This window comes from Ursus arctos, unplaced genomic scaffold (assembly GCF_023065955.2).
Source record: "Ursus arctos isolate Adak ecotype North America unplaced genomic scaffold, UrsArc2.0 scaffold_20, whole genome shotgun sequence".
Taxonomy (NCBI): domain Eukaryota; kingdom Metazoa; phylum Chordata; class Mammalia; order Carnivora; family Ursidae; genus Ursus; species Ursus arctos.
The window spans coordinates 34,225,817-34,252,572 of NW_026622875.1; the positions used below are offsets into that span (position 1 = coordinate 34,225,817).

Here is a 26,756-nt window from a genome sequence, read left to right on the forward strand (position 1 = left end):
GCTGCCCATTTCGTAAGAGCTGAGTAGCCTTTACCTTTTCTATCCTGTACAATAAATAATGCCTGGACTACCAAGACACATGTGCTTTCTACATTTAGCCAGAATATCAGTTTATCACAAGATAGCTCCAAATAAAACGCTGTCAAGATCTCCATGTCATCTGCAAATTTCACTCTCCAATAACCCTGCAGAAACGGTGGAAGGGAACATTTGGGGAAGGGGAGGCAAAGTGTCATATCAAAATGATTGAGACTGAAGATGATAACATTTGGATTTTTTTCATGGTTTTCTAGAAGTGCAAACCTAGTTTTGTTCCTAATTCCTCAAGGATAAGGTACCATATCACCCAAATATAACACCTAAGCGCAGATAGTTTAAAAGCACTGTCCACTTTAGAAATGATTAATAGGCTATTTAAAAGAAGCTCCAACAGGCTGAGGGGGCTTACGAGTAAAATTTTAGTCTCTCACTTGGTCCTGCATCCAAAACCTGGAGAGTGGGCCCGCACTTTCAGTTTCACCATTAAAAAATGTGACTGAAGAATGAAGGGGACATGTCCTTTCATTCATAAGACTGACAAGTAATGCTGCAACTGTGTTTATACAAGAATACAACATCCAGTCAATTTAACCAAAATTCAGTCAAACAGGCAGTCAATCATCCAGCTATTTAATTTGCACAAGGCCAACTAATTAGATTGACTGTGTTTTTGATGTGTCACGCTGAAACCAAAAAATACAGGTCTCAAAAAAATGCTGGAAAAGAGGTGTAAAAAAACAGTCCCTGCTCTCTACCTTTCCCCACCAAATGTTATATATTAAAAGACGTGCTTGGCAAAGCAATATATATGAACTACACAGAAATCAAGAGACAGAAATGGACAGTACAGATAAATACAATGTTATCGGTTCCTTGAGCGTAATAACCTAATATTCATTTTTGTCATCACAGTACAATGCCTACCACGTAAGTATTTGATAAATATTTACTACATGGATTAATTATGTGCATTCAGACCACAAAAGGAAAAAATTATAAATGAATGATAGAAACTTAAGAACAAGATATGATACTCATGGGTAAATTCTAATGATAATTCTTAATTTAATCAAGGTAAGGCTTCAATGAAAAGTTATATGGCACTTTGTAAGACGTTTATCTACATTAACCGTTCAGTAATTTAAAAAAAACAGATTAGGTCAAAAGAGATCCTATAAATATGTAGGATGTTATCGTATTTGGGAAATTTGAAATTAGACATTTATAAATCTCAAATAACAAAATACTGTATCATTTCTATTAAAAATGTTTTCTGGGACAGCAGAGAACTATAGTGAGAAAAGAAAACACATGAAAAAATACATAATAATATTCCCTATCAAGTCCTCTTAACATGAAACTAAGTCATTCCTGCATGCTTAAACGAGAAGAGAGTAGGTCACTTGGGAGAAAATTTAAAATTTCCTCCACCCATATTTTGATGTTGGTATGACTTCCCAGTTGAGCATATAAAGTGTTTTAGGGGCAAAGCATTTATTTCCACTTAATATTCTGCCTGCAATATGTTTTTCTGCCTGCAATATGTTAAGGTCTAAAGTGATATTTCAAATCCTGGAACACTCAAGGAGCTCTAAAGTAGTCGGTGTAGACAGTGTCAGGTGTTTTAGAAACCCTTGGATTTTTTTTTTTTTTTTTTTTTTTGGCCCAGGCTTTCAATGAGGGGAGTGCCCCCTGGTGGAAATGCTTGAAAATATTGTTAGAAAATGTTTTGATTAGAATGTGTTAATTACCCCCCCTCAAAAAAATCATGTCACTTGAGAATAATTCTGGATGCAAAATGAGTATTAGAATCTGAATCTGGGAATCCATGTTCTGGTCCTGTTCAAGTTGTTGTTATCTGAATAGGTGCATTTACGGACACGAGATGTACATGGCCCCTGTTTCCTATTTCCCATAGTTAAAAATACGCTTCAGACTTAGGTCAAGGTCATTTGTAGTAATCCCCCATGAAGAGTAAGAAGTATCTAATACCAAAATTTTTTCTTTGTGCTAAAAAATCATATGTCAAGGTCATCATGTACCTTACTTGCTATCTCAGAGAATATACGAAAACACCAGGACTGAAACATATCATCAGTACTGTGCACCATAGGTGCTCAATGAATTTACTGAACAAAATCAAACAAAATCATCAGTCATTCTTGTTTCTGAAAAGAACCTGAGAATTTGTGTTATGTCGTAGGTTACCAACAACTCATGAATATTAATTTTATTGGAAATGAGAAGCTGCTTTTCATTGGGACTTTACATCTTCAAATAATGCACTATGTGCTTTATACATAAAAACATAAAATTATTCTGCATTGTCATTACATAGGGGTTAAGTGAGAAGTCTAATTTTTTTCACTTAAAGAGCGAACTTACTGATGAATTCCTAAACCTTTTTTTACATTCCAAAAAGAGTTTACAAGTTATTACAAGTAAAATTCATTAGCAACTGTAAAAGAAAGAAAAAACCTTCAATAAATATTATCGGTACTTCCAAAAGCTAATTATGAATTCTTTAAAACAGCAGATAAGCGAAAGAGACTGCCAATCGGAACAAAAGGCCTGTCTGGCCTCCCATTTGTCTCCTCTTTGAACATAATCACTGATTCAAATAGATTTTATCAGCTTCATGGGACTTCAAAGCCCTCAGAAAGAAAATATGATTTCATGAAACCTCCCTCTCTAACAAGAAAATACATCGAATATTCTTCAAGACTACCTGCTTCTGTTGTTTTGTGAATTTTTAATCACATGTCCAGGTGAAAGACTATTTTCAACTCCACCTACTACCGTGGACTCCTGCCAAGTAAGTTACAAGCAGACGCATTTATCTCTGTCGCTTGGGAGGCTAAACGAGAGCTGTCACGTTGGGGTAATAGCACCTTTTTACCTTTTATTCAATAGTGATATGGATAGTGGACTTTCCTTAAATTACACTGTGAAGAATTATAGGAACACAGTAGCAATTTCTGTTATACTTAAGCAGGCAAATTTCTCTCCACCACATAATTTACAGAACTCAAATTCAATAAAACATTACATGATGGTCCATTACTGTTATCAGTTTTGAATAATCCATCTTCATTCTTTATTTTACTGGAAAATAAAGTGTGCCAAAGACAAGAGGAGGGGGGAGAAAAAAGGGAAAAAAGCCACAGAATGGGATCAGAGTTAAACTCTGGGTTTTATTTAAAAAAAAAAAAAAGGCACTAACGAATATATTTGCTTCTATCACAATCCTTAAATAGCAATAATACAGAGAAGTGAACTGAAAAGTATAAATCTAGAAGCTTCGGCAATTATTTTTAGCCATAGGTTTCCATTAAAAAGACATCGAGTAGGCATAACTGAATGAATGACATATGCTAAAAGCTGGTATCTTCAGTACCAATTAAAGAACATATGCCCATCAATTCAGAAGGGGAAAAGGTCCTTAGAACAAGTAATTATATAAATTTCACCATAAATTTTCAGAAAAGGTAAACTTTTTTTTAAGAGTCAAGTGTGAAAGTCTTAAGAGAGGCGTTTTAGGAGACCCAATTAGGATGATGAGAAAATTCTCCAGTTAAGAGTTAAAATATGAAATCCAGGATTTTAAAGTTGCACAGAGCTGTCAATGATGAAAACAGTCTCAATTCATGATAGTATTATCTATTATATTAGTGTTTCGACATACTGTGTATAGGGTACCAGTTTCTTTATCCGATCATATCGTAACTTCGCATTTGCGTGTACATATTTTACATTGATTTTTTAAAACTTGGAGTTGGAATTGCACATTGTAATAAGTGCACACAAAATGTGTGATGTGCGATTTAACTCTGCAGAGCTCCTTGTCTATACATATGCATTAGCATGTGTATTTTCGTACTCCACACTCACACCATACACTCTCACTCTGCACCTGCTTTTATTGAAATGCATACACTTTGAAATAAACACACTACATGCATTCATATGAATGTATAATCATTAAAATAAATGCAGCTGTGTGTGTGCGCGCGTGCGCGTGTGTGGTTTTTAAGTATGACCACCAGAAACACATGTATGCTTGCATGTTCAAATGCTCTTTCCCAAAAAGTGAACACTTAAATATACATAGAAAATTACTCTTATTTAAGTCAAACAGCTTCAAATATGGCCAATAGCCACTTTGACTGAGGATACCAATTACCAATATAAAGGTTTAAAACCAAATCCCTCTATCACCCAGGGCTCCACATAATTTTTATGGTAGTAACTTTTTTCTAAATTAGCTATTATTAATAAAGAGAGGTCGATACTAAAGCTGTCACTGTTTTTATTCCCTTACCACCCTCAGAAAAATGTAAGTCACTGTTTTTGACGTTAACCACAGAGATAACTATCTTTTCGAAGAAATTAATATGGTACAAAAAGAGAGCGAATTCTAATTCTGCCTTCTTTCTAGCGACACATCCTAGAGATATCCATGGAATCAGTCAATGTGAGAACCAAATGCAGAACAAATGGTCAACTCTTCAGAGTAATGGTGTGACATCATAACCCAAGAGAAGAAAAACTATACCGATGGACAATGACTTCACACATCCTTCAACTAACCTCTCTTGTCATTCTTCACCATATAAAATACATTCCTTAGTGCTTTAAGAAATAACAAATTGCTCAATTTTTAAAACACTTATCAGTAAATCTGTATTTCATTTGTGTTCATGTCAATGTTGTCTTTGTGGGCTTTCAACTAAATGGACAAGCATTTTACTGATCTTTTATGTAGAGACCTATTTTTTGCCCAGTACTGAGAAATACTAGCAGTTACTGCTATTTCCAAAAATAAGGAATGCTGCCAGAAACAGGATTATCTAGATGGCTGACTCTCGATTCATTCATTCACTCATTCATTCATTCAATTTTTTAAAATAATTACTCCCCAACTGAATATGGTATCATGAAATTTACCACCTAATAATGAACACATTTTTTAAGTTGTAAAAATAGAGAACTAGGTAAAATCATACATTTTTAACCTGAGGCATAACCTTCTGCAACTATCCTTTATAAAAGACAACTGATGCACCAAAAAAACAGATAAAGTAAAAACAAACACTGAGTTAGTTAAAGGCTTTGTCAGGCCTCCTAACTTTCAACCCAGTTAAGGCAAGCCAAAAATAAGTCACTGCCGGGATTCTCCTAGGTATGGAAACTGCCAACAAGGAATTAATACTAGATTATTTTTGCATCAGAATCTCATTCTTATAATCATGTAATAAACAAAATAACTTAAATATGAAAGGAAAGTATGAGTCAGGCCAAAAAAACAAATTGACAGAAGAACAGTGGTACAAGAAAGTTGAAAGGACATAATGTCCTCATTTCTAACCAAAGTTATATGTTCTCTTGGTTTTTTTAGTGTGCCTGGGCCAAAAATAAACACCATACATATCATACTAATTTCCAAAAACAGAAATTTAAAAAAAATCTTCTCATTCACAATTTAATAGAATGGATTTTTTTCGGGCTTTTCATCTTAGGCCTTCCCAAATCATGTTACCACTCTTTCTCCAGGTCCCTCTAAACTTCTTCCCTGCTGATAATATCTTCACAGGTATTTGCCCAGGAGGACAAAGGTGTGAACAGAGGGGTGTATGCAGATCTCAGGGAGACGTCTGCATACTAAGGCCTGCAGGCCAAACCTACCCTGGGGGGCCTGTTTTGTGAATAGTTTTACGGAAACACCAGAACACTCATATCCATTCACCTATTGTCCATGCGGCCTAACACAGGACACTGTGACACAGCCCTTAAGGCCCTCAACGCCTAAAATGTTTGCTATCTGGACTATTACAGAGAAGATTTGCTGATCTCTGACCTAAAGAATGAAGTTTGGAGGAACATTAACAATAATGTAAAAAGGGGAGAGACAAAGCTAAGAAACAGTTTAGGTTAATAAGCCATATGTATACCTGTATGTACCCCCTCCCCAAATGCCGGTTCAAATCAAATGGGAGAAATTGCTATTGAGCACCACCATGTTTTTGGGTTCCCCCCACCCCCCGCAAAGTTGTAGAGGAATGCAGATTGGCATGTCTACATACTCATGTCTGATATGGGGGTAACAGGAAAGATACTAGGCTAGAAGCCCGGAGTCCTACCAATGGCTCTGACCAAGTCATGAAATGTTTCTCAATCCGTTACTATTACCAGTCTATGATCTCATTATGTAAAAGGACAGGTAATGCCAGCTGGAAATATATTTGACACTGAATTTATTCTTTCAAAGCCCCTGCATCAAGATCCGTCTGTAGATAGTTCTTTCTTGGTAAAGGAGGTTTATGACAGGGAAAGGAGTGGTAAAGCTCAGGCACCACCAGGAATGGGCAATACGATCACCAGACAAGAAGGATTAAATGTTAGCACAGAGTGAAAGAATAAGCATTCGTAAAAGACGGGACTAAAAAGAAAGAAGAGAGAAAAAGAGAGAGAGAGAACCATCATCAAGAGAACACAACTGACCTGAGTTCTGTTAAAAGCCACACGTGCAAATACTGCCTGGGAGATTCCTGCCCGTTTCAGTTCATCACGTACCCACTGGTAGATTTCGGAAGACACCTCTGTGTTGGTTGAAACCTGTTGCTCCAAAGGCTTATTCATAGATCTACTGACAGGGGGAGGGTGGTTCAAGTATTGTTGGTTTAAGGACTGCTGGGCTAAAAGTCTATTCACTGCATACTGCTGGTTCAACAGCTGAGCCATCACCAGCTGCTGGTTGACCAACTGAGGACTGATGGGCGTTGACACAAGCCCAGGGTGCAGGTTCGGTAGAGGGGTCCGGACAGAGGGCTGGCTGCCGTGGGAGAGCTGCGCGGGGGACGGAGGCTGCTCGGCTGTGTTCCCTGGGACCGGCTGCTGGCCAAAGTTGACGTGATTGGCACCTTGCTGGGATAGTTCAGAAAGACTATCCATTTCAACTAAAGAAGACAAAAGTAAAGTCATGTTAAGCCAACAGTGATGGGCACTGATAAGGATTTCTGACCATTTCCTAAACAGAGACAGTAGGCACAGGGCACATGAAAGAGCCAATTACACTAAGAAAATTTTAAGATGGAACTCAATGGCTATGTTTTTACCTCCCTCTTCTGCACAATTCTATAAACTTTGAAAGGGGGACTATCAGGTACTTCAGGTCTAATTTTATAATGCAGTTTAGACTTAAGATATAAAATTAATTATTTTCAAATTCTATGTGACTAGTTTTGGGGTCAAACTATTATACACTCTCACTTACTACTCCAGGAAGGCTTATAAGCAATGGTTATTTTAAATTAAAATAGCTTCTAGAAGAACACTGATGGCTTAATAGCAACTAGAGCTAAGAAAATACATGCATTAAAGAAAAACGAAATATACATGTACTTTTTCATGATATATATTAACTGTTATTACTCAAGGCAAAAGGTTTGAAAGGAAAAAGAAGACATAAACGTTATCTCTGTTCAATTTTTACCTAGCCATGAATATATAAAGAAGTAATCAGTATAATAAATAAAGCGATCATAATGATAAGTAATAATAACTGAGTACATATTGAACACTGGGTTGAGTATCCTATATGGTTTGCTTCATTTAATTCTAACTATCAAGGGTGACAGGTATATCTGCAAGGGAAGGAAGCAAATGATTTACTGTATTGCAAGCCAGTAAACCCAGTTTCGCTAAGATCCAAACGCTTCTTGAAGAAGCTATGGCTATCACCAGATGCTCAAGACAATCTTTCAAGGAAGGGGCGGGGAGTCATCATGGTACAATGGTGATACTGTCACGATTTTGCAATTTATTATCACCTACCAGGATGAACGCTTCTCCCTTGGCTAGGTCCCTAATATGGATTGGCTGAGAGTCAGCTGTAAGTATGTCAAATGCTTTGCTGTCGCAAGGAAGAGACTGGTCTAATGCTCTTAAATGGAAAGGCTGAGCATGGCTGGTGTATCTAAATAGGTGAGTCTTTTCCAAATGGCACACCATGTTTCTCGTGTATAGACTCTGGCTTGATTTCAATCATCATTTCTCTTTTTATTAAATATTCAGGCTTTATATTTAGAGGAACTTATCATATTGCTATAATCACTGATATATGCAAAATATAACTAAGAATTGGGAAAGAAACCTTCCATTTCTACCAGTGATATCAGCCCAAGTGGGCCATTCACAGGGAATAGTAATTCAAGCAATTATTCCAAAAATGATGCATTGTCTTCATTACAGCTCTAAGCTATAAAAGGCAAAGAATCTGTTTTGGTAGATGGATGGCTTTGCTTCAAATATTAAAAGCTAAAACATGCTCAAAATTCAGGTTCTCGTTTCTTAAAATCTTTAGGAGAAGTCATTATTGTTGTTGTTGTTATTAAATGGATGCAATGGAAGGAAAGAGAAACAGATTTAAAACAGGGCACAATGCTACGCATATTAAACATCCTATTCCTATATTATTTGGAAGGTACGAGCACGTGAAAGAAAACATTAATAGGCATTAAAACATTAACCTTGATCACAGTGTTTGCTTTTGTAACACTAGCAAACTCGAAAGGGAGAAAACGTCATAATCTCAACTATCGGGTATAACACACAACTTTTATCTGCCATTTTTTACACCGCCGATCATTTTTAATGCACTTCCTGCATACGGCATGTTGACCTGAAGTTACACGTGAAGATGGACTGCCACACCGGAATTAAAAGTTGAGAAATGGTGTGACGAGGTCTCCGGTATGGACGGTAAAGCGGTGTGTTCACCGAGGTGCCCATCTACAGGGGCTGGGGATGAGAGCTATAAAAATCACTTGATCTCAATTGTGGAAACTATAAATACAATTTAATTTCCTTAAAAATCGGGTGTAAAAATAGGCACTTTCTCTTTCTCTCAAACAAAAACAAAACACATAAAAGCATGATTTATCTCTGAGAGAAATCACAGCTAATATTAGTTATTCAAGGGCCTGGTTAGGTCTTCACTGAGATGTTAAAAAATGACAGCTTCCCTCCTCCCGCCTCGATTTCCTGCATGTCTGACAACCAAGTCAGTTTGGCTGATTTAAACACAAACATTTATTGAATTTAATTATCTCATTATACTCATACCCACTCCCCACCCTCAAAGAAACATTCTAAATTGATCTCTAATTGGGCAATCACAAGACCTGGCTTTAGATGTGACTTTGATAAACCCCCAAATGACACATAATGGTATGTAGCCATCACTGCAACAGTTTTTTGCTTACCCATCATATCTTTTGTCTTCTTGAAATGTTTGTACCACCTTCCAAATTCTTGACATTTTGCTGCTGAGACATTTGCATAGTAAGTGCTGTTCACAATGGAAGAAATCATACTCTGCACGAAGAGGGGGGGAAACATTTGTAATACATATCGGCACAAGATGGAACACAAAAATGATTTCAATTGTGTAAATGGTTTGTTTTTTTTTTAATCAACGGAGTACCAATACGTTTCTGTTTCACACTTTGGCCTAAAGCCTCGACTTCTTAAAATTCATTAAGTAGCACATCAAATGCTTATTTAAGTAGAAAGCAAGAGTCCACTGAGACCGGTATAAAGCTATCAAACCAACAGACTTTGCTCTAGTATTCATGGAACTTCTATCAATGTCATCTATTCTTAGACTGACAAACCTTCACTGATCCCAATAAATCCAAGTACGTGAAGATGACTCCATGACTGCAATTCATAAACAAACACTACGTCGAGATGAAGTGATTGTACTCTACATTCCTGCTACTCAACTATGGCCCCGGGACCAGCAATATTGGCACCACCTGGAAGCCTAACAGAAATGTATAGTTTTGGGGGTGTCTGTGTGACTCAGTTGGTTAAGCATCTGCCTTCGGCTCAGGTCATGATCCCAGTGTCCTGGGATGGAGCCCCACATCAGGCTCCCTGCTCAGCGGGGAGCCTGCTTCTCCCTCTGCCTCTGCCCCTCCCCCCCCCACTTGTGTTAGCACAGGCATGCTTGCACACGTGCGTGCACTCCCTCTCCCTCCCAAATAAATATATAAAGTCTTAAAAAAAGAAAGAATGCATAATTTGGGGCCCTACAGCTTAGCAAGACCCCCAGGGGATTTGAGTGTGCATAAAGTTTGGGAAACACCACTTGCACCTGCTACTCCAATTAGCTGGGTTTCAACTGGAGGTGCACTGACTGCATTAACACTCTTCCAAGGTTAACTGACCACATTTAAGGAAAAAACCAAAACTATTCACAGAGATCCTCATTCAGAGAAAGAAATATTCTACAGTCTTACTGCTACCTTCAAGTACAGTAGAGTTCCGAATTTCAAACTAACCATAACATTTTAAAATATACACATTTCATGCTTACTAAATTTCTCAAGGACACCACAGAAGAGAAAATGACCTATTTTGTCATTTGTCTTCATTCTGGTTTTAGCCAAAACCCTGAGAACAAAGTCAACAGTTTAACATATAAAAACAAAGACCGGAATGACAATAATTTTGGAGTTTTTTTTTTTTTTAAACTCATTTACAACACACAAAAATGTTTTTTTCCCAGCAAATTTTGGTTATGGTAATTTCAGTAACTTAATTGTTATTTTTAACCCTACCACCCATTACCTAGTAGCGGTTCAATTAATTCCCAACCGCATTTTAGGAATAATTAGACTTGCACCACCCACCCTTCCCCCACTCCTTTGTGTAGAAACATGAGAACTTACATTTCAGACTTCAGTTGCTCTGTGGTGAAATAGTTTACAGAAGGCAGCATTGTTTGGGAGGCAGGGAACAACCAGAAAAGCCAGTTTGGGGACAAAAGTATTTTTATATCATTATCTTCTTTAAGCTACTTCTACTTAAGCTCTTTTGGTTATTATTGATTCCCCTAACATCCAATATCAGCGTTAATTTTGTAACACGAACACATTCCTTTAATATGTAACTCTTGGGGATCTTTGAAGAACTTCCAGTGAAGGATAAGCCAGAGTTGTATTATTTATGTAAAACACGGCTATCTTTCCTAAGAGGTACCGTGATCTCTCTTTTTTTTTTTTTTTTTGGACACTTCCTATTTTATAGTCATTTTCACATTTTATTTCTCTAAAAAGACATTCTTAATGTGCTCGTCGTTCTCTGCCATTAATCCAGTAGCTTGTAATTTTACTAAGAGCCTCCCTCAGTCCAGAGTACAAAAAGATACTTAGCAAGGTTGCCAAAACCAGAGCCAGAAGATTACCTGACCCAGTTAACAATCCGTCAGCTTCAATCACACTTACTCTATTGTAATAATGGATCAATAAAGTCAGACACTAATAAAACTACTGCGATTGCTGATGGATAATGGTGATTCTGCAAATGGATGACAGTTGATGTTCTTCTACTTTGGTCCAATTTTTTAAAACTTATTACTCTTATTTCTCGACATTCTGGCAGTTTCTTAAATGTCAATATAATAGTACATACAACTTTTAGATGTAGTTTATGTCTTAGTTTTCAAAAAAGTACGGGAATTACCTAAATTTTGCTGAGGTTTCTGACAGACATTCAGTCCATTTCAGTTTGCCAACAGTTCTGTATATGAAATTTGCTCTTTGCCACACACCTACTATGTGCCTGGCTGGTACTAGGGACACAAAGGCGGGTTAAGACACAGCCTCTGCCTATAAGAAGTTTACCATCTGTTAGGGAGACAGATACATAAACAGATCACTTCAATTTAATGTGATTTAGGAGACCAACAGTGGAAAATATACGGGGGGGACAAAAGGAAGAATACATGGTACGTGGAAAACAACCCATCTGAAATATTTTTATAACATTAGAGCCCATATGTAATAGTGCTATGTAGTTCATTATTATCCATATGTGGAAAATAATACCCATATGTGCATAATCATCAAAGCTTCCTCCTGCCCTTGTTTAACCCTAACTTGGAAGGCTCTGTCCTTAAGTGACTTTCTGGATGCGTCCTACTCTGTCAGGTGGTGTGTGCTGAAGCAACGCTGATTAATGTAAATATTAGCCTGAGCAAGACGTAAATCGAAAGGCTAATGTGCTGGTTATGACACATGCCAAAGCCACTATTTCAATCCTCTGACTTTCTGTGCTTTCAGGGGACTGGGGAATATTTGGTAATTCAGGTAACTTGGGGTAACCTTTATTTTTATTGGAACAATATGCAGTAATCTGGACAATAAACTGCTCAAGTGGCCACCGCATGAAGACTTTTTTTTCTCGCGGTAAAATTCCTACTGGAGACGTAGGTGTGGCATCTGACTAGACTGTGAGTTTCAAGGCAAGAAAGAGAGATTTCGGAATCTTGTGGGGCACAGGGCATTTGAAAGATCATATTCAGTACTGGTTCTTAAATTTAGAAAATCATAAGGAAGCACCTATGACTTGGATAACACAAATAACAAAATCAAGGGGGGAGCACTATTTTTCCCAGAGGATGGGGGTGTGCAGGGGGGTAGGCAGACCAAGATCCACATTTTTCAGGAGAGATGCTTGGGATTCTTATGTGAATCAAAAAAGACTCTGGTTTAAACAGATTACACTAAGTTGTGAGTTTATGCAGCTCTGGGGCTCCATATTCTTTTCCAGCCCAAACGTCTCGCATATACTAAACACACACTAAATATTCATTTGATGAAAGAGAACAGCTAAATCTGCATTTAAGTCCAAAATGCGCAGCGCACGGGCAGTGTAACCTTGTTCAAGGTAACTGACCCTCATCCTAGCATAATCCCGCTTACCAAATGGGAATCATAGCAGCACTCACTTCATAGGGCTGTTCTGAGAATCCCCTCATTCAGGCACCTTTTTCCATTCACTCGGCATGTATCTACTGAGCTCCTACTAGGTGCCAAGCACGAGGCAAGTTACTAGAAAAATAATGACCCGAAGACAGATACTATCTACACTGACACAGACAATAAATAAAATAATGAATGTTATGCAATTAGCACAGAGCTGGGAACACACCCGAGGATGGACTTGAGACGTTAATTACTATGACAACCCTCTGCCTCCTCCTCTTCACTGGCTTTTATTATATGATCACATTTCAGATCCGTCTAAAGACTGTGCTTTAAATAACAGAAGAGTATCAGACGGAATTTTCAAAATGATGTATTTTAAGTCAAATACATTTTCTTACGAAGAACAGAGAGCATACTAACTAAACTCGTTAACTTATAAGTTGGGTCAAGGGACAACGAGAAAACACCAAAGGAAAAAAGTATTCCCCTCATTTGTTTCAATATTCCGACCTGGCAGTATCTCGGAAGGCCGGCCTGTACCCGGTGGAAGGCCGGCCTGTACCCGGCAGCAGGCCTCAGGAAGTCAAACACCACTTCTTTGACGGGATTTCCGAGCCATGCCCTCTCCCCTCTCTGGCTAACAGCAGCTCATCTTTCAGGACACGGTGCGGGTATGCCCACTTCTGCAAAGCCTTTCTCGACTTGGAGTCCATCCGGCATGTAGCACCTCCCAGCTTTCCTCTTGCTGCTGTGAGTCTTGGGTCTTATCTCTGAAAGGCCTGGACTCACCACAGGGCTGGGCACGTATTAGGCGATCAAAGGATTAAGGGTCACTGAAATTAGCCATTACTGCAGCCTACCAGAAAATCTTTTTTTTTTTGGTTCCTAAAGGTCAAAGGTAATGGCAGCTTGTCCCATGAATCTTTCAAATGCATCACTTTAAGCTGTCATGACAGAACTCATAGTTTAAAGAAACTTTGTTCATTAATTTGCAAGAGATCCCTTCCCAGGTTTTTCAAAATACATCCACACAGATGTCTCGGAAGTCTCAGTGCTCGGTGGTTATGTTATTCCAGTTCTCTCTCTCGGTGTCTATTTATACAAGCTCTCCAAAGCACTTCGAAAAAGGCACAACTTGTATCTCAAGTTTTCCTATTCAGTGGCCAGTCTACGTAGAATGTCAGTATTCTGGGAATAAAATAATCAGGCTGACCGAACTCGTCAGCTCAAATCCCAAGTTCAAATGCTACACAGTACACCAACCAATGAACAGGCCCCCAGCTTCCAGTGTTGGGAAACGCAATCTGAAAGTTGGCAGAAACTGGCTGTGGGTCTCATAACCCCAGTGTGACACAATATTCTCATCCTAGGAGCCAAGTTGTAAGCTTTTCTAAGATCCATAAAGCACATGTCTGCTCCCTATGAAGAGCTCCGGTTCTTTCTGAGAGTCTGCCGAAGTTCCGATCTGAAAGAATGCCATCTTCACAGAAACCCCAGTACTCTAGAATGATACCATCTGCCACAGGCTGAGCTTCCTTTTCAGCCAAATACATTATTTATAACCTTTCTAATTGTGAAAAGGTAAGGGTGGAATTTTTCTAAAGCCTGACTTAGATAGAGTTAGAACATTCTGAACCTTTGCTCTCAAATACTGCAGGTCTCCAAAAGTGAGAAACAAAAACAGCAAAAAAACCCATAAAGGAACGGGCTGAGGTCATATCCTTTTTCTAAATATTATATATTCTTTCAAACCCCTACTAGAAAATAACTACGCTGTAGGTGTATCTTTAGAACACATTTAGAAACTGAAGGAAGACTGTTTTATTTTTCTACTTGGTCATCTTTAGTAGGCAATGAAGAGGTTTAGGGAGAGGTGAGGCCTTCTGAAAAAAAAAAAAAGGTTTAGCAACTGGGGAAAGGCAGTGATCTGATTACCCTTAAAATTGCTTTGTTGTGCCTTTAACGACAACAAAAAAACCCACCCCAAAACAATGCTAATCAGGTTATTCAATCATTTAAACCAAAACTGTTCATGCTTTTCTGCCAAATCAACCAACCACAGCAAAATCTGTTATCTCTGATTGCTCAGCTTCCAGTCAAAAAACAGTTAACCCCCACTATACCAAAAGTTTTCCAAAATACCCTCCCAGCTCTGCGTGCTCATGGAGAATAAAGGGAAAGCCATGTCATCTTTAAAGGGTAATTGAAGTGCTGTACCATATTTGCATATTACAATATACGCTAATAAACTAAACAGCCTGTCCCGGAAGCCAGCAGCTCCCTAGCATTTCATCTGATCTCCATACTGACTTTTTGTGCACTGTATGTACCTATTTTAAACAGGGCTGGGAGATCACGATCAAAACTTACTAAGGACTTGCTGACGGTCTAACTGAGGTGGGAGGAGGTAGCAAGAGCATCTACAAAATGGTGGCTCGCCCATGTTTAAAGCTTTCAGGCTCCATCAGCAGAGAGGGCAAAGGCTACCACATCTTATTTACACAATTATCTAAATACGATTAAACAGCTGATGGACAAATATTAAACTGGAAAATGTATAGTCATTTCAGCTTAATGTAATCCTCTTTCTGTAAACACCCAGGATGATTTTTTTCAACCAGAACAGTCCTGACATCTCATAAGCCTAAGGGTGAATAGCAAGAGATTGTTTTTGATAGTTATAAATATTCAAAAGACATGCAGACCATCTGCTTTCATAATACAGGTAAAGCAAGACTGAAATGGTGAGTGCTGTATAAAAATGATTCTTTTAACAAAGTCTTCCTCTCCTCGAAAACTATAAAGACAGATGTCAAAAACTGTTTACACAGAGCAATCAGGAGCGTGCAAAATGTAATATTCCTTTTACACACAGTGCTTGCTAAAGAGATTTTTTTTTTCTTTTTCTTCCCATCTGTGTGTTGCAACACATTTCTACAAGTTAAAAACATTTTTTTCAAACAGAGATCTCATGAATACCCAAAAACATGCTATCTGGTTTCTGAATGCTAATTAATTTCAACTAAGGAATCTGAATATCTTTTTCTGTAGGAAGGAATGTATGTTTTGAATTGGAATACTCTAGAGACGGCAAGGGAAATAATCTTGCTCAGGTTTAATTCTAGAAGGCGATTTCCATGGGTCTACCTTGTCTGTAATATATATCTGCTATGTCCATGTTTTAAATGAAAGCACATTACTGCTAATGTCTTTGGCATAAAGTCTAAAATAATTGTTTTCTGAAATAAATGCCCGCACATGTAAAATGTATATACAGAAACCTTTCACTTCTCAGTCGATGCAGAGTGATGCATAAAACCCCACAGTTAATTTTCAGGACTGGAACACTAATCTTGACAGTAACCTTTTTATGTATTGTATTAATGGCACAGAGGCATTAAGCACCTTTTTATAATTTTCAATAAAATGAGCATTTACTGAACAATCTGTCAAACTGCTGGCTCCCTATTCTTTCACATTTTTATTTTTCGCGAAGTGTAACTTCATATACTCTGATGGCCCTCCTCTTTCCCCATAGTCCCATCTGTCTATGGCCTGAATTTTCATGGCAGTTATTCTTTATATGCGTGTGAAAAGCTCAAAGGTCAAACTTCAATTTTGCATCGAAAGGAATCAACTTCATATTCAAATACAATTTTAAGAGGGATTCTCAGCAAATGGAGTTTTCTCTTAATCCCAAAGGATATCAAATACTACAAATAAGTTCTAACAAAAAAGGCATCACGTGAGATGGGGACACGGAGCGAATTTGTTGAAAATTAACAGGTAGTCCCCCATCTGGTATTTGGGGGTGGGAAGGAAGGGAAATGGGTTTCAATTTATGAGAAGCAAATGGCAGGATTTCTAAGTGTAATATTCTGTTTGTGCATGTTAGCTTATGTTCCCCAAATCTTTCCCTCTGGATCCTCTATTGCTTTCTAAGCCATTCTCTTGGGAGATACAACTGGGGCATATTCGGAACCTCAATTTGTTGAGAAGAGACTAATCACTTATAAATTTTACTTAAACTCCAGTTGTCATAGTTATGGCTTTTGCCATCCTGATGAATCCCAGTGCCTGAAAATGGCATTTTCACAGAAAGTAATCCTTGTATCATGCTAGAAATGGAAATCTCAGAACAAAGCTCGAAAAGAATGCAAGAGGAAGCACAAAGAGAACACACCTAAATCTGTTTTAATTTTCTTACTGCATTCCCTAAAGATGAAAATGTGATCACTGCAAAGCACAGACATTTCATTTATTTAACTATCCAATTCATAATTTTTAAAGAAAATGTCCGTTCACTGTTCATATGGCTTTTTGACATAAAGTAATTTTACATAGGGCCGGGATAATATCCTTTGACCAGATTCTCTACTCTTTTTGTATAAGTACCTATTCTAGATCTTTCTTACCATACCTAAACCTTCTTATTCGAATTAACTGAATATGTTAGTAAAGCGCTTAAATTAGAAAGTATTTGTTAAAACATGTATTACAACTAAGGGCATGTAATATTTCAAATTAACCGCACATAGAGGCTTACATTTGTTCATCTGCAACAGGCACGGGATTGAACTAGATAATCTCCAGGGTCTCTTCTAACAGCTTTCAGAGTCTAGGAAATCTACATGTATTCCCAAACAGGGGTCCTATAGGGTCTTCTTCAATGACTTAAGAAGATTCACTTGTACGACACATCATCCATTTGCAGGCACTCACTGCAAATGTCCCAACCACAGTTTTACTATTAGGAAGGTTAAAGTATCCCCCCCACACCCTGGTATCTTGCTTATAATGTGATTATTAAAAATACACCCATTGTTATTAAACATTATACTACTCCAAACTGACTTTTTGGAAGTTTTTCGTTAGATTAATCTAAATCCAGTGACTTTAATTTTACAGCAAAAACTGTGTTCTAAGATTCTAAACTTTAGGTACTCTGTACCAACTTGCAAATTTGGGGGAATGCTTGCTTATTCTTTCTCTGATGGTCCTTGTGTAGTTAAATCTCCCAACCTCTATGGAGATTAAAATTTCTAGCATCTGCACGTAGACATAACAGGAAAAAAATAGCAAATTTGTGTTCAGTTCCAGGGGTCCTAAATAAAGGAAACATAAAGCCACAGAGTAAAAGGACTGAAGTAGTTCAAATCCATTTTTTCAAAAGTAAGTACAGTTGACCCTTGAACAACATAGGTTTGAACTGCATGGGTCCATTTATATGCAGTGGCATTTTTTTTTTTTACAGTACTGTATTTTCTCTTATGATTTTCTTAACGTTTTCTTTTCTCTAGATTACTTTATTGTAAGAATACAGTACGTAATACATGTAACATACAAAATAGGTGTTAATCAACTGTTTATGTGATCTGCAAGGCTTCGGGTCAACAGCAGGCTGTTAGTAGTTAAGTTACTGAGAAGCCAAAATTTGTATGTGGATTTTCGACTGTGCAGGGGGTCAGTGTCCCTAACCTTGAGCTGTCCAAAGGTCAACTGTACTAGAATTAGGCTCTCTATCTCTTTATAGATTACATATTCCTTCTCTGCATTCCTTCTTCATATGAATGTTATTAAGATTTTAAGCCGTATTGCCTGAAACTGGGGGAGAAAAGACAGTCCAGCTTTTAGCTTTCTACGGAACCACAAAACTCTCTTTGGGAATCTCATGAAACCTTTCAAAGGTCTCACCACATATACTCCCGAAAGTAACTCTTCACTTCTAGGTCGGCACAAACCCCCAGAAGCCCATTTAGGGTCCATGAATCCCCTAAGATCTGATCCAAGATTTCCCAGGAGGCTAAAGGCTAAATCATGTCGTTGATTTCTGTGTTTTACTAGTTACCTTCGTCAACCAAGACTTTCCATGTGTACTTGATAAATATAAACCAACGTCACGTTGGGATTAGGTCACAAAGCAAAATCAAATTAATCTGTCTCATCTTTATCAACAGCATGACAATGCTTCACAGTTTTGGAAACTGCCATATCCTGGCAGTCACCTCTTCAGGAGTCACAGTAAAATGGTAAAAATGTGCTGCACAGGTTGGACATCGAGACATAATGAGCCCCGTCCGTCACGGGAGGCTATGTGCTCCTGGCTGAGATGGGGCTCATGCGGAAGGACGGACAAACCAAGCCCCCGAGGCCCATTCTGGAACGGCGGGACAGTTATCTACGCTTGCAGCTCTCCCTAAATTCAGGTGATTCCGAGCCTTTGTACAGCTGACTTTAACGCATAATGCGTTTATAGCTCTAAACGGAGTCTCCAGTGCCAAATGTGGACTTCAGAGCAGCAACTGAGGAATGGACATTGTGAGCCCATACAGGGTGGTACAGACTGTTAGCACTTCTACGTTGGCAGCACCGGCATCTTTGTATATAAATCACTTGACTCTGCTTTTGAAATTTCCCTTCTTTAGATATTTTTAAATATGAGAAATGGACAAATGGAATTAACAGTAAAAAAGCAAGGACCTCAAATATAACACAACAGAGCTAAAATGAAAAGTATTAACCATGCTGAAATATACGTTTGATTATGGAAGAAAAATTTTAAACATGCATATAAATATAGTGCTAAAGACTGCGCCTAACAGTGACATATAATTACGTCTTTTACAGCATTTTTTACATCTCTGGGTCCCCTGTACCTCTAAGACCACTGTTCTGCTTAAGAACATGTAAATTTGTATATATATTCAAGACTATCACAACATGAGCAAAAAGACGAGACAGCCTGGGATAACAGAGAAAAATTTACTTAGAGAAAAATTCAGAGGTAATTTGCTCTTAGTTAGATAAATTAAAAATTCAGAATTAAGTAAAATAGGAAAAATATTTTGTACAGTAGGATACTATAGATTAGAGTATCTATAAAATACTACTAATAAAACTACCGACATAGTTTATTGGTTCATGAAACGAATACGGTGAAAATCCTATGAGGCTATGTCAGCTCCACAGATATTCCTGAGATCCTACTGTGTGCCAGGATTTACAACCGCGGTGACAAATCAAACTTAGTCCCTTTGTGACAGTTAATCACAATGTAAGCCGAGCCTAGTTAGTCTGCACATAATTTCAGAACAGTGTGGAAAGTACTGTGATGGGTGCGCAAAGGCAGGATGGAGCCCTGAGTGCAGGGAGTGGGAATGACAGGAGTTCAAGAAAAGGACACCAGACAAACTCCCACCTGAGGCATCGTTATCCTCTCTGGACATTGTCTAGTCTAGAGTACCTTATATGCTTAACTTACAAATGGGCATTTAAAGTGCAAAGTTCAGGGGCGCCTGGGTGGTTCAGTCAGTTAAGCGTCTGCCTTCAGCTCAGGTCATGATCCCAGGGTCCTGCATCAGCTCCCTGCTCAGCAGGGAGTCTGCTTCTACCTCTCCCCCACCCCCATTCTCTTTCTCTCTCACACATAAATAAGTAAAATCTTAAAAAAAAAAAAAGTAAAGTGCAAAGTTTAGCCTTCCTCCACTTCCATCTTAAAATACATGGGAACTTTATAATGATTCAAAGGATGATGTTAGAAGTGTCCCTCACAGGTGAGAATGGACTACAACACAGTCCTTTAATTCTTCTATGAATGAAATGTTCTTGGTTGTTTCCATAAAAAGTGAATTTTGCATCAAAATCTTCTATGGAGCAGCAGTTTCTTAGACTACGCGGCACCCCCAAGGGAAATTTCAAGCTCTCAATCCCCATGTTGCAGAAAAACAGCCAAAGTTACTGTACACCTTAGAACTGAGCACTGTTCTAAATGTGTAACATGTATTAATTCACATAATTATCATAACAATCCTGAAAAATTGGTACTGTTATCTTCCTACTTTATAGATGAGGGAATTGAGGCATGGAGAGTCACTTCCCGGAGCTTACAGAGCTGGTAAACGAGAGCGCTCACATTCTTGACTCCTAGGTAAGGAACTCTATAAGCTCACTAATGAAGGTGATGGCACACACGGACTCACATAAAAAGTGCCAGAATGAAGTTGTTGAAGAAACACATCACTTCGACAAACAGTTCCATTAAGAAATAAGAAGAAAACAAAATCAAGCTCTGTCCTACCTTAATATAACCCAGGAGTTTCAATACCTCTCTGGAAATCCTATTGTTACGTTTCATAAAGTCCATACCTGTTTCAGGTAGCTCCACATTTTTAACCGCCTGGGAACAAATGCTGGATTGGCAGCAGAAAGGGGCAAGCCTAGGAGAACCAGTGGTACCCAGACACGAAGTCCCCTGTCTTCTCATTTGGGTAAGAATGTGATCTTAGAAGAATAATGTTATGGTGCTAACAAACAGTTAATCTCTTCTTAACTTTCAACCTATCACATCTGGTTTGCATCTTTAATCCCTTTGAGTAAACTAAATTAGATTAGCATTTTTATGGGAAAATATTGCAATAATAATATTTTTTTAAAGAAGAAAGAAAAAAGATGATGGCTAAAAAGGATAAAGTTTTAGTGTAAATATGAAAGAAAAAAAAAAGACTACTGAAGGAAGTCAGCTACCTTCTCCACAATGAGGAATTCTGCAACTTTATGAATGTCCACGATGAAACTCCAGCACCCCGTAATAATTCTGCATATTAGAACACAATACAATCTTACATTTCTGAAGCGCCCTTCATGCAAGCATCCCAGGGTGCTTTACAATCATTATGAGTTAAAATTAAAACTGAAGCACATACAATTCCTAATAGAATCATTTTAAAAATGCTAAACAGAACAAATAACTTTTAAGTCTAGATTTAAAAGTCCCAACAGCCAGAGCGTTCCTTACTTCAATTGGCAATGAGCTGCAGAGCCGGGCTGAGGCTCTCTCCTGTTATGTTAAAGGCTCTCTTATGTTTTTTATACTCGGAGCACGTTATGATCAAGCAGTTTCCCATGAAACAGGAAAAAAAAATTGGGTGCAGGTATCTGTTTGTTTTGATTATTCTGAATTTAAGGTCTTTTGTTTATTTGTTTATGAGTCTGTATGGCCAAATCTGACATGAAATAAAGCAGGTTTAAAAAGCAAATCCAGGTAGAGCCCAACTTGAAATTTAAGTGGTAACTGTGAAAAAACACACTCCAAAAGCACTCTTAAACTAGCTCTGTTTTAGCAAGAAAATCAGATTGATTAGCATGATTTGGTTAACTTTTTAAAAAAACAATTAGAAAACAGCATTTAGTAGGCTTTCTCCAGGCCATATTTACTCCTAAACCTCGGCAAGTATTTATTATTCGGCAAATCAGAAGAAAATAGGGGAAATGCTCTCATGATATGGTAATTTTCCTTGCATTAGTGATTTTGAGGTCAAAGGAAACCTGTTAAGATCTAAAACAAAGCACAGGTAAAAATCTATTAAGTGAAAATGAAGTACTTACACATTGTAAAGCACTCTCTAAACTGGCATGACTTAAACTCTTTTATGTTTTACTATTGTGAAAAGATAGTAGCTATAAAATATTTGAGATCAATCCATTTTAAGTTAGATGCTTTATTAAGTTTGGCTTTTTTGATTAATATATCTGAAAGGTTACAGACAGCTAACATCAAGCTACAGTAAAATCCTTATGTATCTAAATCAGCTAAAAATGAGCCTGATATATGAGATTCAAAAAGGAAAACTTGCAATTTGGAGCACATTTTTATTCTTCTATTGTAGATTCTATATATTCTAATAGTAACACAAAGCAGATAACTCACTAAGTTGAAGGAGAAAGAGTAGTAACTGGTTCAAAAAAGAAGGCAAGAAAAAGTATCAGCAATTCACACTACTACCCATGGAAGACTGGTTTACCATTCCCTTTATGGAGCTCACCATGAATACAATTGCTGAAAATGCTTAATAAAATCCAATCAGTATCAAGTACTTCAGTGCCTGGCAAAGCGGATGTTCATAACCTTGGATTCCCATGGTCAGTAGGGTAAGGGCTGGGAAAAGTTTGGTAATTTAAAAAAGGATACGTATTTAAATAACAACAAAATTTATGTATTGCATCAGGAAGGGGCAAGTACAAAATCCTACAAGCACATCTCAAACAGGAAATGTTCTATTTTTAAGTGGAGCTGGCCAGTTATATCCTCATCCATCATTAGCAGGCCAGTGGCTGACTAAAGTCTAGCCTTGCAAATAGACTCAAGAAATTCAACTGCCCACTGCTTCCAATGCAAATGCCTAACATTGTCTTGGGGGCCAAAACAAAGGGCTGGTAGCTCAATTATACCAACCGATCCAGACGCATGTGACAGGATGGGGCAGGAAGTGACTGTCATAGAGCTGCTAAACTCAAACCTTTTGGAACCTCCCAAATACCCGGATTATCCCAGAAGTCAGTCCCTGTGGTCTGAACTACCCTCTCACTCTAAGCTAGGGGCATGAAATGATGATACTTTTAAAGCAAGTCAATGGACAAACAACAGAATCAAACCCCATATCCTAAAGCAAAATTTCAGCAGTGAGAATAAATCCAATTGGAAAACTGTAAGCAGTTATCAGGACTTAGGGAAAAGGAAGTCGTTTATAAAACACATCAAATTAATTTGAGAAAGGCTTCAAAAAAAAAAAAAAAAAAAGTCCTTCATCTATATGTGACCCAGAAGGATATTTGGTTAAGCTCACAGGCTCTGCGCATGAATTCTCACCCCTCTGCTTTACCAGCTGTGACTCTGAGACTCATGCAAACACTCTATACCTCAGGTTTCCTCAACTGAGAATGGGATACAAACTATCTAATGCTTAGGGTGATAGATTTGCCTGTGATACATCAAAAACACTAAATAAAAATTGTTATTATTTCAACTATTAGAGTGTATCATCCTTATTACTACATAGGAAACAGGACACCTGTCACACAGCAGAATGTCAATATATATTTTTGAATGAATAAGTATGTGAATATGTGAATAAATTTCATAGGGTCAGACTCTCACATGAAATACAATATATGAATATTGATGTTGGATATTCTCGAGAGAAGTGATTACTAATGTTTCTTTAACTATTTTCAGCAATGTCATTTCAGTCTTAAAATTATGAAACAATAATGCAAAGTGCAGCTTAAAAAACATATTTATAGCCTAACTGATAGCAATTTTTAAATTGTTGCTCCGCTGTGTTATGCATCATACAGACTGAAAATCAACTGAGCACAGAGGTTTATTAAATGTCTATGGCAATGACTGTCAAGTTTCACAGAATCAGCGTGGTTAAATGGTAAGCTCCAGGAGGGCAGGGTGGTTTACCTGTTTTGCCAATACCTAATGAAAAGCCTGGCATATATTAGATCCTTAGATGCTGTCAGGAAAAGGAAAGGGAAAAAGGAAAAAATGATTTACTCAATATGACTTCTAAATGGAATGTTCAAACCTAAATATATTTTATATATATTTTGCTGCTTGAAAATAAAAATGACAATTCTCACTTACTTCATGAAGGACTTGGGCCTAGAACGACGTTTCCTCAGGTGAGAAAGTGACCCAGTGCCTTAACAATGTGAGAGTTGTGATGTATGAGTGAGTGTGTGCGTGTGTGCGTGGTAGGGGAGGGGTGGGGTGGGAAAAATGTACCTAGCAGATTAAAATTTCTCAGGAGTATCTTACCTAAATATTTTTAGAAGACATTAGGCTGGGAGAAGTAATAATCGACCTTTTACTTATGGTACTTTTAACAAAATGAATCTATCCTTGTACTGAATGTATACATATTTATCCAGTTCTTAAGTTGAATTTCTAAAACTTCAGGGAAAACCAAAATGAAAATGAAATGCTTTATTGTAAATCAAAATGTTTACATTATTTAACTCCCCATTTACCCCCCGAATCCATACTCTCAATGTTCTCATGACCACAGGCTTTCCTGTCCCCAAGCCAGATTTATTCTCTCCTCCTTACCTGCGGTTCAAAATACAACACCCAGCTTATCCAATCACATTCACGGAAAAAGGGAGAGTAACAAGAAAGTGACCAACTTCAGATCCATAAGGAGCTAAGGTGTCTTAGCAGGTTTTTACAAAAATAAACACGTGGTATAAAAACTTAATAGATGGATGTCAATCTATTCGGGCAGATTTATGATTTAGGAAAGTAGTAATAGAATAAGGGCATAGTTATAAATCAAACCTTTATGCACCCTTATGGAGTTCCTGCATCTGGAGAAAACCTTGCAAATGTTATCAGACATTATGGCAAGACAAGAGAAGTATTCATTTTAAAATCAACACACTCTAAAATTTATCACTGGGAAAGGACTTTTGGGTCGGTCACTAACCAGCACTTTGACTTTGATCTCCAGGGCCACTGGCTCCTTCATCTGTGCAAGGAGGAGTCTGGGTAGGATAAAACCTAGTTCTAAGATTCCAAGGACATCTGCCCAGCAAGTGTGCAGGAATCCTCCTAAGAGCATTGGAGGCAGGGCTTGTCAGATACCCCAGGCACATTCCCGCTGGATTCCCACTGGTATCCACTCCCCGCTTCTACTCTGTGAAGGGAGCTGAACTGAGGTCTGCAGGGTGGACATCCTGCTCAATGTCACAGTAAAGGACTCTAGAGCTATACTTGCTCCTGAGATATTTTATCATATTAAATAAAACTCTTAATGTACGGCAAAATGCGGATGCCAGACTGTATGTTCAAAATTCTCAAGTGAATCGATCAAACCTCCACAGGGGGGTAAAACAAGCCTTAAGAGTTAGCATTTCTTGATGTTAGGTTCCATTTTGTAGAAGACTGAGGCAGTATTTTTCTTGCTAGGCATTTTTCACAATGCCATCATCCTCTACGGTCTCTCAACCACAGGGGAAAGAAAGAGGAGTTCTGTCAAGCTCGGCATATAAGTTGGGCTTAGGCCTTACAGAGCTTGGATTTCTCTTCTTTAACTAATAACTCATGAAAGAAAAGAAAATAAAGAAGCAAGTGGAAAACAGTCCATTATTAAAACTTCCTGCTTTGAGTATCAAGATTCATGGACTCATTCTAGAGAAAAAAATAAAAGATGACACAGCTGAGTATAAAATAACTCACTCATTTAAAAAGAACAGGTTGCATTTTTTTCATCATATTAAACATTAAATTAATTTCAAATATTTGTTGCCGCTGGTAAACTACACTCAGTTTTTGTCAAAAGATATTTTTAAAGAAAGGACAATTGTAATTATAACCCATGTTGAAGTTAGAGCCTAGTTCCACCGCTCACTGATTACGGCAGGGTCTACAACTACACACAGACGCACATTCCTCCAAAGGCCTCTCTACAGAAATTCACCAATGTAGGACTCTAAAACCAAGCCCCGAATTTCATTTTGTCATTCTGCTTAATGTTATAATTGTCTGTATTCAATTCATTTCCCATGATAACATTAAGTAAACTCACAATTATATTTAGAAGCTATAGTGAGGTGGAGTTTACTGGCTGAATGTTGATGTCATTTAACAATTAATTCTCACTGCTTCTATCAGTAAATACTCGTACTAGCATCCTCTTCTCCAGCTCACAGTAAATGCCTTAAATCTTTGCCTGAATTTACTTCCAAAATCAATGGGACATTTAGCAACATGTAGATACATGGCCTTCCTGTACTGGGTAAATGTTTACGTGCATTTTAACTCTGAGTTAAAGAAAAAAAAGTTTATTTCTAGGACGTTTCAAATTTTCAAATGCTAGCAACCAAGTGACATATTATCTGGAGTTGTCTGCAAAACCTAAAGTCCCCGATGTAAGAGTCACCTGCTTCATTATATCATCCTATTGATTTAACTGTGTTTAATTAATTTAAATTACTTTTATTTGATAGTTATAAATTCACATCCTCTCTACTCCAAAGATGAGAGAAGGAAGATAGAAGGAAATAAGCTAAAATGACAAAAAGAGTTTGCCCTGAATTCCAAGAAATTGACACTTGCAATATAGAAAATATTTTACCTATGGCTATAGCCTACCTTAA

General features: G+C 37.7%; 1 protein-coding gene across 5 annotated transcripts in view; it reads right to left on the reverse strand.

Moving 5' to 3' along the window:
• The window catches only part of SATB1 (SATB homeobox 1), a 98,759-nt gene that overhangs the window by 40,528 nt on the left and 31,475 nt on the right, over positions 1 to 26,756 (reverse strand). For all 5 annotated transcript variants that reach the window (XM_026496944.4, XM_026496943.4, XM_044383366.3 and 2 more), the window contains 2 exons: positions 9,303 to 9,414; positions 6,541 to 6,995 (listed from right to left, as the gene is read on the reverse strand). In XM_026496944.4, coding sequence (XP_026352729.1) covers positions 6,541 to 6,995; positions 9,303 to 9,414 — 567 coding nt within the window. The remainder of the gene's footprint in view (positions 1 to 6,540; positions 6,996 to 9,302; positions 9,415 to 26,756) is intronic.